The 16,488-nt window shown below is 38.7% G+C and overlaps 1 protein-coding gene across 5 annotated transcripts in view; it reads left to right on the top strand.

Annotated features, from left to right (window-relative positions):
- Positions 1-16,488, top strand: part of PARD3B (par-3 family cell polarity regulator beta) — a 413,399-nt gene that overhangs the window by 115,423 nt on the left and 281,488 nt on the right. For all 5 annotated transcript variants that reach the window (XM_055812187.1, XM_055812185.1, XM_055812186.1 and 2 more), the window contains exon 3: positions 9,518-9,689. In XM_055812187.1, coding sequence (XP_055668162.1) covers positions 9,518-9,689 — 172 coding nt within the window. The remainder of the gene's footprint in view (positions 1-9,517; positions 9,690-16,488) is intronic.

The raw sequence follows: 16,488 nt of genomic DNA, 5'->3' as shown, positions 1-16,488 counted from the left end.
ACAAAGGGCATTTGTTATCTAGTAAAACTCAGAAGCTATTTCATGTGAAAACATAATGAGTGTGACAGGCTACAAATAGCATTGAACATGAATCTTTTGCAGAAGAAAGGAGGAATGTCCTTTGGTATATTTACTTCAATCAACCCTAATAGGGCTTGTTTTATGTGTTTTACGCATCCGCCATCATAATTATAAATCCTTGACATTTTAGCACTAGCATTTATATCTGCCAGGGAAGCTACCCAGAGTCAACCCTCAAGGAATGTCTGTATTGTTACTATGGATCTCCATAACAGCTCTTAAGTAGTTACTAAGTGGCTTAAAAAAAATTTACATCTCAGTCATGCTTGAAGGGCTCATCAAACTTTGCCACAAATATCAATGTTAAGTACCCAATCAGCTGCATTGTTTGAATTACAGTCACGTGTGCTCACAGGGAATTAGAAGTAGTACATTAGGTCTCATCAGTCAGGTAGGTTGTTGGTTTTTTTCCCCCCATGACCTTTCACAAAAAAAACCCCCAACACCAAAAACCCAAACCACACACACACCCTGCAACAAAACCAAACAAAACCCACAAACCTCACCCCCAACAACAACCAACCAACAAAAAACCCCAACCCTAAAACCTGCCAGTTCAGCTACAGGGAAATAACAGGAAGATAAGGGTATCTTTTGATTTGATCACACACACAAAACCAACAGCTAGACTCTTTGAAAAGCATGCACAAAAGTTATTTCTCAGGCATGATTTATTAATACAGGGGTTTTTTTGGCCTTTGTAGAATAGTTGGTGACCTTCCCAAAATAGCAATTAAAAAACCCCAAACACCACCACTACCCCCAACAAACAAACCAAAAAAACCCACCCAACAAAAGCCATGAGAGAAATTACACCAACCTGTTAAGAAACTTTATGAACATGGGTTTCCAGATCTCTAATATTTAGCTAGTTGCCCAAATTCAGTGATAAGACAGAGAGCTAATGCAATACTTGTAGTAACAAAGCGGTCCAGATGTTTTGATCTCCCAGAAGAAATGGAGAGTTCGCACCCCTTCCCATGGCTGTAATGTCAGTAATCACAAATCGGGTAAATTCAAGTAAGTGCAGTCAGTGTATTTTTTCAACAAGCAAAAGCCCCATGGGGTGACTGGTAGTGCCGCAGCACAGGCTCAGCGGGAGGGCTGGGGCAGGAGCTCCAGAGGGTGAACGTGCAGTCCTTTCTTTACATGCTGCTGTGTCTAATTAATTCTTTTAGGTGTAGTAGGTGGTGGGCAAGAGGAACTCCAGATTTCTTGGGAAGCAGATCTGCTGATTATAATGTGGAGCCTGGAAACAATTGGTATCTCACTGTTTGGACAAACTTTTACAGCTTGGTGATCATTTGAAAATCTCAGCTTAATTTATGTTGAAAATGGTTAAAGTATTACCTCTTGGCATGGTGCCTATTTACGATGAAATACAAATATCTGAAGCATTTGGCAGTACAGAGGACCTCCAGTGGTCCTGTGCGTTTAAACCAAAATAAATACTGCAGGTCTTTACCAGTCCTGGCCTTGTCTCCCCTGCTCTGGCCTTTGGGTTCTGCCAAAACAACTGTACTGTCGTTTGGGTAAGGATCCCTTACTGGGACACCCTTTCCCTTTCCCCAGAAAGAGCTGGGACTTGGGCTGGGTCTGGTCTCTCCTTTCTAGGCATGGTGCTTCTCTTGCTGTTTTGTATTTTCCTTGTATCCTTGAAAAGTTTTGAGAGCAGAGGCTGCCAGTGTTTGTGTTGTGTGCTGTAGGATTCTGTTCTTGGCTACTTTTAGACAGTACCAGAAGAAATCCGAATAATAAGGGTAGGAAAAGTGTCAGGTGGTCTTTGGGAAGATACTTTGGTGTATGTAGTTTTGGCATGTAGGTAAACAAGATGAGCTAATCACCATAGCTTTCATGTAATGTATCTGTAATTTGTTTTCATATGTAGGTGTGAAGGAAGGCTGCCATATGGTGTGTATATTGGTATTTTTCCTTGACAGCCTTTATTTTTAGTTAAAGGAATTCAAAGGCAAACTATTATGCAAGAACACCATTTCAAATACTTATCAGTATATACCAGAAGAATAGCTTGAAAGGACATTCAAGAAAGGCTGTAGAGCTCCAGGAAAGTTCTAAATTGAAAAATTAAATAACACTTTCATCCATTTTTGAGGTACCATAATTACCTCCAGTTCTGTCTGTGTTGCACTGTTACCAGTCTTTCATCTTTTAATCATTTGAACAGGAGTCTTTCATAAGTAATATATAAAATCTGATTTTACAGTAATGAGTTTGTGGAGTTCGAGACAACTTCTGTGGTGGCTTTATGAAGTTTTTTTGTTCAACATATGGTACACTTTACTCTAGGTTGTCTTGCCTCGATCCCAGGTGTTCTTGTCCCTTGTGGGCATAAATTAAAAGTATAACCTGTGCCTGTGGAAGCGTTTCTGTTAGGAAGATGGACTCCTTGAAAGAACTGCAAAAACGTTGCTGCTGTGGCATTCAGACTTTGTGACATGTATACGCACAGTACTCTAGTGTGTGTCACGGGAGTGGGGGCACAAAAATCAGTCCATCTTCATTAAAGGAGACAGAGATATGTCACTACTGCAAGATTACAGACAATGGTAGTCTAAGGAGATGTTAACTCAGTGATGTGTTGACAGAAATTTGCTTTGTGTGATTGACAGAGCTGTGGCAGCTGGAGGATGGAAAGTTGCTTCTCTTCCCGGTTTAGTTCACTGAAGTGACCCACCATGGATCTAGCAAATTGTAGCACTTGTGTGAAGGAGCAGTGGAAACCAGTGGTTGGGAAAGTCAGGCCACAGCAGCCTCACAGTAGATGTCATCTTGTGTTGGTGCCAGTGCTTGAGTGTTTTAGAAGGCTGAAACGTTTTAGGAGGCTGGAGTGAAGAACTGGCCTGGCCAAACACATAACCTTGCTGAAAAAAATGGGGGGTGGGGGGTGGGGGGGGGTGGGGTGGGGAAGACAGAAGGGGAAAGGATCCTTTTCCTTTTTTGCATTGGTCATATATAGGCTGCTATCAACTGCAACCTTTCTCCATCTGTGTCTGGTTGTAGGTGCAAGCATCTGGAGAGAATTGGAAGTTCTGATCTTTAACTTTTTAAAATTTTATTTTGAACTTCACTGTATTCTGGTATCAGTGTGTCACATAGAAACACTGTGTGTCTTTCTACCTCTTTGTTATGTATGTGTAGGGATAAATAAAAGATTAATCCTACAGATCCCACATTGAGGGATCAGAGAACAAGGTAATGTGATGCTGTAGTGAATGTAATTTTCTGCTGTAGCTTGAGCCATCGCTTCTCCTTATGTCACAAAATTCAATTAAGTAGTCACCACTATTAATTCACCTGTCCTGACAGCTCTTTGTTAAGATGTGAGTGCTTTGTGTGAAGTCTTTACTAATTGACCCAAAAAAGGGAGAATTTTTTTGCATGTCATTTTATAACTAGCTAATAATCACTCTTACAGGAGCACTAGCTGTCAGAAGTATAGCTATGGTTAAACAACCACTGGCTTTTTTCTTAAACGAGTGTTTGAAGTCATGGACAGGGAGCATCTGAGCAGGAAACAAACACTTCTTGAAAAAACAGGACGATTTCACTACCTTTTGCTGTCCATAGTTTTTCCACTTCAAAACTTTATTTACATCCTTTCCTCACTAAGAGGAAAAATTTCCATCCAACTTGAGTGAAAAATTTAGTACAAGTTAAACATTTACTTCCTTTTTGTGCTTTTGAATATATCATTCTAGCTGTTGAAAATTGCATCGTTTCAATCATGTACTGATGATAGCCTGTGACTGGGAACTTCTCGTGGTGAATTTTTTCCTGGCAGCAATTGAAAGCTAATTAATTTAATTGCAAGCAAGCTTTTATTTTGCCATTTCTCCCTTAGTACCTTGTGTACATGTCTGGTATTTGGGGTCAGAAAGGAAATAGTGGTGTCTGTTTTCTAATTCAGTACAGAAAAGCTGGTAAAATGTACAGGTTTTAACCTTGTTAGCAGTAATCTAGTTGTCAAAAGTGTAGTTTGAAGAGGAAAATAATTACAAAACCTTTTTATTTAAAATGATGTATAGGGCAATGGAAAGTCAGCTGTTTCTGGTTTAACAGACAAGTGCCTTAAAGCAAGATCTGTAAAATTCTGCTCTTTGTTCAAAGGTGAGGATGTTTTTCTTTGAATTTCTGAAACTCCGTGAAGTTGCTGATTAAGATAAATTAAATATAAACAAGAACTAAAATAAAACTGTTGCAATTTCAGTTTGGAAGGACTTTCTTTTCCTGCTTCTGGTGTATGTGGTGTATTTCCCAGTACACAGTGAAGCATGGCTGGAGTGTATGAGCTATGCACTTGAACATGGCCCTGCAGCTGCCTGCCAAGGGAGTGACAACAAAGCAGCTGCGGTTTGGGCTCCTGGAGTAGCGTGCAACTCATTTTGGACTGACTGAGAACCCCTGGAAGGTGTAAAATTTTGCATGGGAACAAGTGTCTTGTGGGGATTTTTTAAAATGAAATAATGCATCAATTTTCTGTATCTTAGTGGCCGGTAGTTCCCAGAGGTAAAACATGCTGCTGCTTTGTACTCAGTGCCCTGCAATCAGTAATGTCATCATCTGCTGTTGGTATGGACCTTTTTACATATCAGGGTTGATCTTAATTGAATGTGTGTGTGTTGCTCTGTGTGTTTGGGAGTATAGTCACATAATTTTTATGTAATTTTGTTTTACTTTTTTTGGGAGATTTACAATTGAAACATTAGTAAACTATTGAATGAGCTGTGCCGTAGGACACCATACAAAGTTAATACAATGCCTTGTAATAAGTTTGCCACTTACTTTGATCAACCAAAATGCTAATAAAATAGAACTGTTCACCATTGCTGCCTTGTGTTGTGACTCTGTCAGTATTACTAGGGAGGAGTTTAATAATCAAAAGTGACAGGAAAGTGCTACATTTTTATAACTATTGATTGTCTAGGTAACAGGTAGGTTGTGAACAGAGATTAAAATAATAGTGGGGTGTAGAACCATTTTACATATACAGAAATACGTAGATATCTTTCACAGCAAATACCCATGTTCTTTAAATAACCTTTAAATTAAGAAGATGCTTGAGTAGTGTAAAAAAAAAAAAACCCCAAACCCACAGCAAAGTACTAGCATAACTTTGACAGTTCACAACTGTCTAGAGTAATGTGTTAAATAATGCATTTTTTAAAAAATAATCAGCTGACCCACTGAGCTCGCAATATTTATGAATATTGAACCGGTAAAGAGTAAAGTAGGGTTGCAAATCTTGTTTTCATGGTATGTTTGTGGGGGATTTCTTAATGTGTCCTGAAGTTCTTTTCAGTCAGAAGAGGTTGGCTGTCTGTCCCAATTAAAGAATTTTCCATACTGGAAATAAGTCAGTTACTACAATTATTATTTTAAATAGTTATTTACATAATCTTAATTGTATTCATTGCCTTTGAAAAGCTGATCTTTTTAATACTTTGATTGATTAGCAGTGTGTTTATAGTGTTAGAATTGCTACTAAGTGCTCCAACTGCAGTCCTGAGGGGCTCTCTCCTAAACAGACATTTTTGATAACAAAAGGCTGTTTATTCCACTGGTGGGGAATGGCGTTGCATCTTTGCTACCTCCACATGCAGCACTGTAGTGTTTCCTTTTCCACACTCTCTAAAAAGTGGTAGTTTAATCAGGTTACTTAATTAGAGGTGTGTTCCATACTGTAAAGAAATAAATTTTCTTTGGTGGTTGTTTTATGTGTGTTGTGTGGTTTTTGTTTTTGTTTTTGTTTTTTTTAAATATCCATCAAAGTAGTGCCTAGGTGTAGACTAGGGAACTGTGGGCTTTTCACTGAAGTCACTCAAAGAGTGATGGCAGCAAGAAACTTCCTGCTTTCAGGCCGGCGTGAGGCCGATGTTTGCCGGGCTGTGTCACAGGGGCTTGCTGCTGGTGGGCCTGCTGGGGGCTGGGATGGCTGGGGACGGGGTGGCGGAGGTGCCTTTTCCTCCTGGCTCTGCCCTGGGAGTTGGGAGCAGAGGAGCCAACAAGTCTCCATCTGCTGAACCTTTTTGGTAAATGAGTGTGATGTCCACTTTAAGATGCAGAATGAATACCATCACCAAACCATTTGCCATCCTTCTGTATAATTAAGCAGGTGATGCCCAGCAGTTTTGCCCGCTTTCAGGCGCTATGATTTCTGCATGCCATTTTGCCGGAATTCACCTCCTTCCTGGGCAGCTGCCAAGGCAGGTGTTCGCCTTGTAACATGCTAGCTCTGGGAGTGTCACCCAACATTGGGGCAGGTGCCATGGGGCTCCTCGTGGAGCAAAGACGCTACGGTGGTGCTGTGACACTCAAAACTTTATTTTAACCTGCACCCTCTGCAAATGGGGTTCTCTTACAAAACCAGCACCCAAAGCCCTTTGCAGGTCTGGTCGTTCAGTAGTGCCCTAGACCCTCTGCAGATGGGGTCGGGAGGCCTCAGCTGGGGCTGGGGGTACACACCTGCAGACCTCCCCCTGCCCCGGTGCCTGCCCGCCTTTGCTGTGCACAGCTGCCCAGGCAGCACCTGCTGGCTCTCAGGTGTCCCTGTGTCCCTGAGATTGGCCCTGGACTGCTTTAAAAGGAGAATGGGCACGTGGCCAGCTGACCGTGGGCCATGGCCACCTGCTCCAGAAGATGGAGCACGGAGGGTAGGAGCAGGAGCACAGGTCTCGGGAAGCCGGTGGAATTGCCGTCCTGTAGCTGCAATGCAGTGTGCCATTCTGGGCTGGCGGGTAGGTAAGCTACCACACCTTACCATGATCTTACTTGTCTGATAAAATAATTTTATATTCTTTCTGCTAAAGTTTCACTTGACCTGCAGGGCTATAAGGAAACTAAGTATGTGATAATACCTTAACGTACGTGAGCCTGTGAGAGTGGCAGTGCAGGCCAGACTGTTGCTCTGGTCTCTGCTGGTGACCAGTGGAAAGTACTTGAAGGTGGCATCTAGAAATAGGAGAAATCCATCAATGTTCTCCCCGTTTACCTTTCTGGTTTTACTACTACATGTTCTGGGGGTTTTGAGTCTGAGATAGTGCTTGCATATTTCCATTTAACAGTTCTTGCTGGTCTTTTTCGTCAGCTTGTCTAATTTTTTTTTAAGCCAGGCCCTGCTTTTGGCCTCTGCAATATCCTGGAGCAGTAAATCTAGAGTATTACAATATAATACAGCATTTAGTATGCTAGGGTGTGAAACCATGAGGAAACTCAGCTTGGTCTAGTTAAGGTATTCACTGTTTTATTCCCATCAAATCACAGCTGAGCTCCATTTACTGTGTTCTACATTGCAAATGCTGAAGTGACCTTCATATCCTACCATTACCTAAAGTGTTTTCAGTGTCATGGTCCTACACACTGTCAAATTTCCTATTCATTAGTAACAGCCTCTTTCTTAGAAATTGTTCCCACAGCGAAAGTGAGATTGACAAAGCAAATCTTTTGTAGGGCAATAGCTGTGGAACTTCTTGAATCATCATGGACTTCTATAATAACATGAATAGTCATTCTAGAAACAAACAAAAGATACCATAGGTGGTTGGTGTTTTTTCTGGAGAAAATTGCTATGATGTTGGTGTCTGCTCTAAGGCAGCATTTTTGGCTGTGTGTAGTTGTGGAGCATAGCAGTGGCCTGGTGGTGGATGCAGTGTGAACACCTGGGTAGTTTCCCTGTAATGCAGGAATAAAGTGCAAAGAGGAGTGGTCTTTGTTATCGGAGTTATATTTTCCTGTACACTTTGGACAAATGAAAAACAAAATACATGTTTTCAAAGCTAGTTGTATGGCCGTGAAAAGGGAACAGGCTCCATATAGAAAAGGAGAGCAAGTTTTCTACCTAATTATTTAAGGGATTTTGTGTGTGTCTGAAAATGCATTGGTAAATATGAGCTGACACATTTCTAGCAACCAAATTATGAATGAGCGGAAGACCTGAAAATGTCAGTTTCTTCCTTAGGAGCACTTCAGGATTTTTCATTTCATTTTTCTTTTCTTTCCTGTCTCATACATTCATTTCTTCCCTTAGGCAAATGAGCTCCTTTAAATGTTTGTCTTTTTATTTCAGTATACTGTTCATCATAGGACATAATTTTTGACACTTTTTGGTAGTTTCAGAGGAGATTTGATGTACTAATTTTAGCATGTAGAGAGTGGTTATATATACCTTAAAATAACACACAGAGAGGGAGAAAAGACTAAATCAATTCTTTAAACTTGTTTCTGTGTGTGTCTTGATATTGTGTAACCAGTTGTGTGTGTCATGGTCCTTTTTTATGATTAGCTAGGAAAAGCTTTAGATAATCCTAAGGATTTCAGGAAAAGTGAAATAAATGAGCACCTTAAAATGAAAATGTCTTTTAGAATGCTTATTAGGCAAAGTTTTCTCATTTGTTTAGATGCATTGGGAATTAATTTTTTGTTTGTTGGTTTTCTCAGAACTCTTAACACAGTTCACTTGTTTTCTGGGAACCATAACACAGTTAATATCTAGCCACATGCATCCAAGTCACTTCTGTTGATGAAGCTGTGTACACATGGTCTGATTACTTTCCATTAGTAGGGACCAAAAGGAGGATGCTTGTGAAAGGCCAGGTTAGCTGAGGCAAAACCTCACTTTTCTGGTGTTTTTTAAAAATCATTTTTGTGTCAACATTAACGTGAGTTTGGACAGCAGACTTTGCAGTCTGTTGTTGCTCAGCGTTGGCCTTCCTGTACACCTGAAGGTGTGGTGGCATTGGTGACCAAGGGGCTGTTCTCAGAAACAGTGTATCTGGTATAAACTTGCAGGAGAGAATGGGAAGAGGCAATAGATACGTGGTGGGTAGAGATGACTGTACGTGTTCCTAGCTGGACCAAGAAACTTTCATCCTTATGAAGGCTATGTTGGGTGACTAGAGAAACACCACTCTGTCACTGTGCTGGGTGTATCTTGTCCTTGGAGTGTAATTATCAGGTACTTAAAAATAAAACATGTATTTGCTTACACATCACAGCTTCCATGGTTGTGTTACCCTTGTGCAGTGCGTCAGTCAGTAGCACTATTTTTTTTTTAAATAATAGCAACCTTCACTCCCAAGAATTAAATACTGTTCTGTGTTTTTAAGCATGTTCATCCCTAAATGTTTTGGAATGATGTAAAATGCTCACTAATGGTAGCGTGCTACCTCTGAGAAAAGCACGTCAGCACAGGGCAGTGCTGAAGCATATACTTAAGTCATATTGAAGTCAATGTATTTAAACACAAATGTATGTGTTTTCCTGAATTTGTATGTTTATCGTTAGCTGTTCTGAAATAAGATCATTGTTTTCGTACTCCTAAAGAAGGATAAGTTTTACTTTTTTCTTTTTTTTTTAAAAAAAAAGGTGAATTTTGGGAACACTTTAAATACACAAACTGTATTGTCTTTTGCTTTGATAGCTGATTGCTGTTTATGATGAGGAAGAAACTCAGCGTAAGACTGATGGCACCAATGGCAATTTGACAGACAGAAATAGCCCAGGCTCTTTTGAGACCGAGGTAGCGGCTCAGCTAGCAGCCTTTCAGCCAGTTGGTGGTGAGATTGAAGTGACTCCTTCTGCCCTAAAACTGGGTATGTATATCTTTGCATGAATATTTTTTTGATTCTTTGACCAATATATAGTACTTTCTTATTTCTTTTTTTCTTTTCTGAGTACGTCTGTAGTCCAATCTTATGTATTTAAAGAATTTCTTTAGCACCCCATTGTTTGCCTTGCAGTTCAGTGAAGACAATTACAATGACAAAAGCTGGGCTTTTGAACAATTGATGTTGAAGACTGCAACTGAGCATGACAAATTTGCACCTAAGCCTTGTATCCTGCTGTTATGCCCATCCCTACAGCTGGTGTTCCTTTTTCTCTCCTTTCTTTCATTGGGTAGGTTGCTGATAATCATTCATTGTAATCTTCTGAGAGCAGAAGAGGTAAAACCTATGTAGTGTTTTCAAGTAACAAAGTCATTGAAAAAAACCACTAAACCCAGCATTTTTATTGAGGAACCTGGGTTCAATGAGTGTAAAACTGCAGCGTGCAAATAGTTTTACTGATTATCTGAGCTAATACCCTGTTTTGGGGGTGGGAGGTAGAAAGGAGGAGATGCTGATTGCAAACAGTTCAGCTCTTTGCCTTTGAAGAAGTTGCACAGAAGGGTCTGTTTGCCTATCTGACTTTCAGGTGAGCAAACTGTGATTAGGAGAGGCTTCTGTTTAAGTTCCTCTTATATCAGAAGGTACTGTGTGAAGTGCTGCAACTCTGGTCCCCTGTGTTGTTTCAGCGTGACTGGCAGGCCAAGAGTTCATGCACTGGTTTCCAATTATAAAGACCTAAAGTCTTGTACGTTGTGAACACAAAGCAGTTTGAAATGCTTTCTTGGATTGAGAAGCAAGCTTAGCTGTCACCTAGATACTAGATATACAAGCTTTCAAAAACAGATTGAAGCTCAATACTCTTGCTTTCTATGTGTAAAGCAGTAGTACACTGACAGCATTTAGCAAATGAGTAGCAGTCAGGAGAGGGTTCTCTGCAGTCCACCAGAGAGCATGGTGTTCTTGAGTACTGCTGGCAGTCTCCTAATGGCATGCAGTAAAATTTCTGGGTATAAAGGGCTGCGGTAAGATTTCAGAAACTGTATGTTCACTTATCTGTTTATTTTAATTACATTTTTAAAGTAAAAAGGCTGATTAACAAAAACAATGAGCTAAAATAAAATTTCTAATAAAGCTTACTGGATGAGGGTATGTAACTTAATTTCTAACAGAAGTCTCTGCTCACTTTTGTGCCTTATGTAGAAAATACTGAAATTCAAGCTGCATGAAAATTTTTAGACTCAAACTTCTGTATTAATGGATCACTTCTATTTTCTTTATATTCTAGAACATAGAATTTTTTTTCCTATATTTAATGACACACAGGAATTTCTCATACCTAAAAATTTTAGGAAAAGACTTATTCTTGCCATAACTTCTATGAGATTGAGCTGTCGTTTTGTTAAGCATGAGTTACGGAAGAGCTTGTGGCTAAAGGTTCAAGGGTTGAATGGTTTGCCACTTCATTTATTGCATATTTTTAAATAACATTGTAAACACATTTTAACACGTTTTGGAAAGAAATTGTTCTCCATATACTTCTGAGCCATATTAAAAAAAAAAAAAAAAAAAAAAAGAAAATCATTGAGAGTGGTCTGTCTAGCATACTGTTGTGTGTAAATCGAGGGCTGGAGAGAAGAACACTTCAGCCTTACACAATTTTATGTAAAACAGTCAAATGTTAGAGTTCTTAAGCTCAGCAGTAAGCTATCACGTAGTTCAGTTTTCATAGCGTTTATGGAATCTTTCAGCTATAGAGTGTAAAGGAGATGAAATATAACGTGAGAAGATCAACCAATTAGGATTCTATTTTGTTTTCAGTGCAATACTTTATATATATATATATACACATTTTAAGTTTTAGATGGGTGCTTGCTTCTTGAAATAGAGAACTTAAATATAATGTGTATGTCTCAACAGTTCTCTTTCAGATTGTTTTATTTTACAAGGTAAATGAAAGATTTTTCTACCTGTCAGTCCTGTAAACTCAGTCCACACTCCAAAATGTAATTGTTTCCTCTTTTGGGTTTTACATCATGGATTGCAGTTCTTCATATTTAATTTTTGACTTTATCTTTTCTGTACAAGTCCCTGAACCTCAAATTATGTTCCTCTTTCCACTAGAGGCAAATTGAAAAGTAAAAGAAGAAATAGAAGGACAATTTGGTTGCATCCATATCATTGATGCATGAACCACAATAGTTTGGCTCTCTGTCTGATTATGGAATTGACTCACGCTTGCTAGCAGAAAGAAATAATAATAATTTAAAAAAGCTGTTCTTGGTTTGGGAGCAAGCATGTGATTAAATATCTACACAGCGAGCAAGTGTTGCTTTCCATGGTAGGGCTGTGCTTCAGGAACTGTCATGTGCCTGCCCTTTACAGTATTTTTGCAGAATGCCTTTAGCGATAAATGCAGGGAGTCTGTTGTTACATAAATTGTCAGGTTGTGGAACAGTTTTGCCTATTAATTTCTGTTGAGTGTTTTATATTCTCTGAAACCAGATCCGCAGTTTTACATAGAAACAATGTCCATTTTGTGACCTGCTTAGAGAATACTTAGAGCTTGATGTTTAATAAGCATGTGAAACTAGAGACTTGTTCTTAAAAATGAGAGGATCAGTACTGATTTTGAAAATTCACTTGAGCTACTGCCTTCGAACTTTTTTATAAATTGTGTATTTGATCCTGTTTAGGTATAACATAAAACTAACTTGTTTTAAAGCCTTTACTGGCTAGGTAGAGCTGGCAATGATGAGGGATTTTTTTTTTTTTTATTTTTATTGTATGATTACTTCTTTTAGGGGTTTTTTTTTTGGTGGTCGGTGCTATTTAGAATACTGATCGACTTGAGTGTGTCTGAAGTCGTAGTTTTTCCGTTATGTAGTTATTACCCTTATCTTTTCCTTTATCACCTGTAACTTTGCTTTTATTCTAGCTCACTTTCAATCTTACATTTGACTTGAAAGCTAGAAGTACCTTATATTGCTTCCACATACTGGCAAAATGTTGGAGGAAACAAAATTAGTTTGTTGTTTTACTTATTATCAGATTACTTCTTTAATACTTGGCATGTATCTTCTTAAAACAGTTCAGGAAATAATTCAGCTATTTGTTTTCCCTGAAATGTATGCTTCTGTACTTTTGAAGCTAACTCTGTGTTGTCAAATAGGTGAAATTGTGGGCTCTTATATTCAGTTTAGGAAAAATGCAGGAAGACTGAAACTGTTCGTGAGCACAGTATCTGCTGTGTCCATAACGTAAGGTGAGGTGCATACGTGGGTGCTTTCCTCCTTCCCCTGCAGAGCTGGGTTATCAGGTGGTGTTGCTGACAGTGGCTGAATTCAGACTGCAAAGTAAGCAATACCTGATAGTTTCTTACAGCTGAAAAGGCTTTACTGCAGTTTCTGATACTCAGGGATGAAATTGAGGGAAACACAGTAATTCTGTTAGGTATGTAGGTCTCAATTTGGTAGTGTTTTTTGCATCGTAGTATTTTCCTGTTAAGCACAGTGAAGTAGTAGTTTCGCCACAGTTTAGTTTTTGCATACTCAGGGGATGTAACACTTACTGAAACCTGTCATCATCCATTCAGATGTAGATGAAAACCTAATGATTGTCATGTGTACTTTTGCACGGGTACCCAATGACCATAGTCTTCTGCGAAGTACCAGTGCTGCCTTCATTCTTGTCTGGACAAGTAGTGCTGTATTTCTGTAGAAACATGAAGACGGGGAAGGGGCATTGCTTATTTTGTTTCTGTTCAGTGTAGATCTAAGTATCTACCTTTTTTAGTTTAGTGAGCAGGAGAGTACTGATAGTAGATTCTGCAGAGGGGCCTTGGGTTCAGTTACACCTCCAGTTCCCTTTCTATTTTTTGTCCATAATTGAAGTATAGTGCAAAAGAATATCACAGCTGGCCGGGATTTGTTAATTGTACCCAGTTTCTTCAATTAAAATAAAAAAACCCTTTTTTCTTTTAATACTAAAACTCTTGGTGTATGTGTTTCAGTTGACAAAGAGATAAATATAGACCTGTTGTTAAAAACATAAAATCCCCATTTGACAGAAGATATGATTGGGTAAAGAATGTTTTGTGCTACGATAGAAATGGTAATAAAGCAGCTGTTAGTTAATATTACAAAATTTAGAGAAACACACAGCCATTTAATGTGTCTGATCAGCTGTTTGAAATAGTGAAGAAATGATCTACTGGGTTTGGTATTTCTGTGGGTAAGTAGAGAACATGAGGACATGGTTGTGAACGGGCAACAGAGAGAGCTTGTCTTGTGAGACTGTTCCTTGTTAGCAGAACTCAGACTACACTAGTGATGTGGACATTACAATGAATTTCAAGGAATGGTACAGGTAACTAAATGCCTGAATGGCATGGTAGGTAGTGGAACAGGAAAGGAGAACTAAGAGGTTTAGCCTTTTTGGTTTTTTCATTGTATCGGTTTGTTTTTCCCCTTTTCAGTCCATATGGGCAGGAAGGAGAGCACTGTTTACGGAGGATTAATTTTATGGACATGTCTTTTTGGGCTGGAAATGCCTTCATGATTGTCTTAGTGTTTCATTTGCTTTAGTTGATAGATGATCGTTGAGTGCACACAAACTTAGTTCTTGCTTTTCTCTTGCTCCTCTCCTCGGTGTTAAGTAGTCATGATTTTGCCCGGAGGAAGACAGTATTTGGTGAGACTTGTCACTTCTGAATACTAAGGCAGGGAAAAAAGTGAGGTATTTGTAGGTATCTCCATGATGGGTTTTCTGTTGTTTTAATTATTCTTACCTCTTTCTCCTATTCTTTGGGAATTGGGTTGAAGATTCCTGAAGCTGTTTTCTGAACACAAGCATTATGGGAAACAGATGCAATTAGGTTACTTGGGTTATTACAATAAAATTTAGCTTCTTAATGAATTTATACCTTTACTAGTGTTTGGTTAAAATTGAAGTTAGATAAATATTGCTTAAAATAGTTATTGATAGCAGGTTATAAAATTCTCTTCCAGGAGTTTTTGGAAGATTCTCCCTTGATAAGCTTGACAGGGCTTAAATTGTTACCTCCAGGGTATGGATGTGATCTGTGCTGCATCAGAGCTCAGACAGAATTCCTTCTCTTTCTTGTCTGCTTTTAAGTGGAAGTATTCTAAGTAGACTTGGGGGCATTTTGAACAGCATTTATTTGATTGGTTTTCCTCTTTCAAGTTGGTGTTGAGATAGTTAAGATATACAGGCAGTGTATTTTTTTTAAATACAGAGGAAACAGCAAGGTTGTGGGTTTTAAAAGTTAAGAAAACAGCTGTGAACTGAAATTGTTCATTTGATAAAATGTTGCTAATGCTTGTATACAGGACACATGCTGTGTCAGAGTAAGTAGGAAAGAGTTTTTCTTACAGGAAAGCTATCCTGGTCATCTTAGTCTTGCAGTGTCAGTTTGTTGGCTGAGTGTTCAGATGTTGTCAGTACACTGAGTGTACTACATGCATGTAATAATTCTCTCCTGTATGACTCAGGGAAAATTAACATTTTTAAATTAGTAAGTTTTAAAATAAATTAATTGTGGAAGCACGTGCTGCCTTCTGTGGTTTGAGGCAGCACTGCTTATTTCTTTAAGCAAATATGACTTTATTCTGTTTCTCTGCACCAGAAGACAGCTCTTATAGTAGCGATATCAAACGTTGTTCTGTGTTGTTCATCAGAGGTGTTCTGAGGATGAAACTATACTTGATAAATTTTTCTCCCCTGCAGCATTCAATTTAATCTGCTTTTTAAAGAATTGTGATGATCAATTAAAGTTGTCTTATGTTCGTAAAACAAATTGTATCTGTTCTCAGGCAAGCTAAAGGTTTGAAGGTAACTTTTCATCTCTGTCAGAGTGCAGGCTTGGTATATTTTGACCTCATGACTTAAGCTTGGTATTACTTAGTTGTCCTTGATTCATGGAACTGAGCTTTGCACCAGCATAGCTAAAGTTTGTCTTTGTGTTGCAGCAAAAGAATACAATAATGCTTTCTCTAAAGATATAGGAAAAAAAAAAAATATATAAAAATATTTTTTCCATGTGTTTTTCTCTTTTGGTTGCCCATTCAGAAAACAAGCTGGTCTTTCCTTCCTTTCCCTGTACTCAGAATTTAGTAGCAGTGTAGGTAATAAATTTATGTGCATAGTTGGTTACTAAAGAACCTCCTTTCTTTTTAATAGCCCCTCTGCCTCCAATTTCCCCAAAGATTGTTTCTCAGCAATTACTACTTGTGTCTCTATTCCATTTGCACTTGGTTTAATGTGCCGTACTTTGGGGCAAGGGTGTATCCCCATAAAAATATATTAAGTAGGGAGAAAAATGTTTTTCCATCACAAGTTATACATTTTTCTGAGTCGCTCTCTGAATGTTAATTCCCAGCCTTTTATTACCTCAGGGAAGTTTTGAGGAAGGTGATGAATGGGACTTGGAATGATGGAATAAATTCTATTACAAAAGTCTACACTGCTTTTTGACACATTTTATTTGATGTCAGTTTTTTCCTCAGATTTTTGTCTATTTTACTAATTTTGTAATGTTGCTGTAAGTATTCATATGCTGTTATGGTGCATAGCTAGTTTCTAAGGTAGTATCTCTTAAAAAGAAACGGACCAACCCACTTAGTAAGCTACGTATTTGCAGCTGAAGGTTGATGATATAGCGTAGCCTTTCAAAACGTACTGGAAGGCTATAGAGCAACCTCTGTCAGTACACTGTAGTGCTAGGTAAGACAAAGGAGCGTGTATGTATGTTTATAAATCTCTACAG

Source organism: Falco peregrinus, chromosome 8 (genome assembly GCF_023634155.1).
Source record: "Falco peregrinus isolate bFalPer1 chromosome 8, bFalPer1.pri, whole genome shotgun sequence".
In the NCBI taxonomy this organism is placed as follows: domain Eukaryota; kingdom Metazoa; phylum Chordata; class Aves; order Falconiformes; family Falconidae; genus Falco; species Falco peregrinus.
This window is presented reverse-complemented; position numbering and strand designations above follow the sequence as displayed.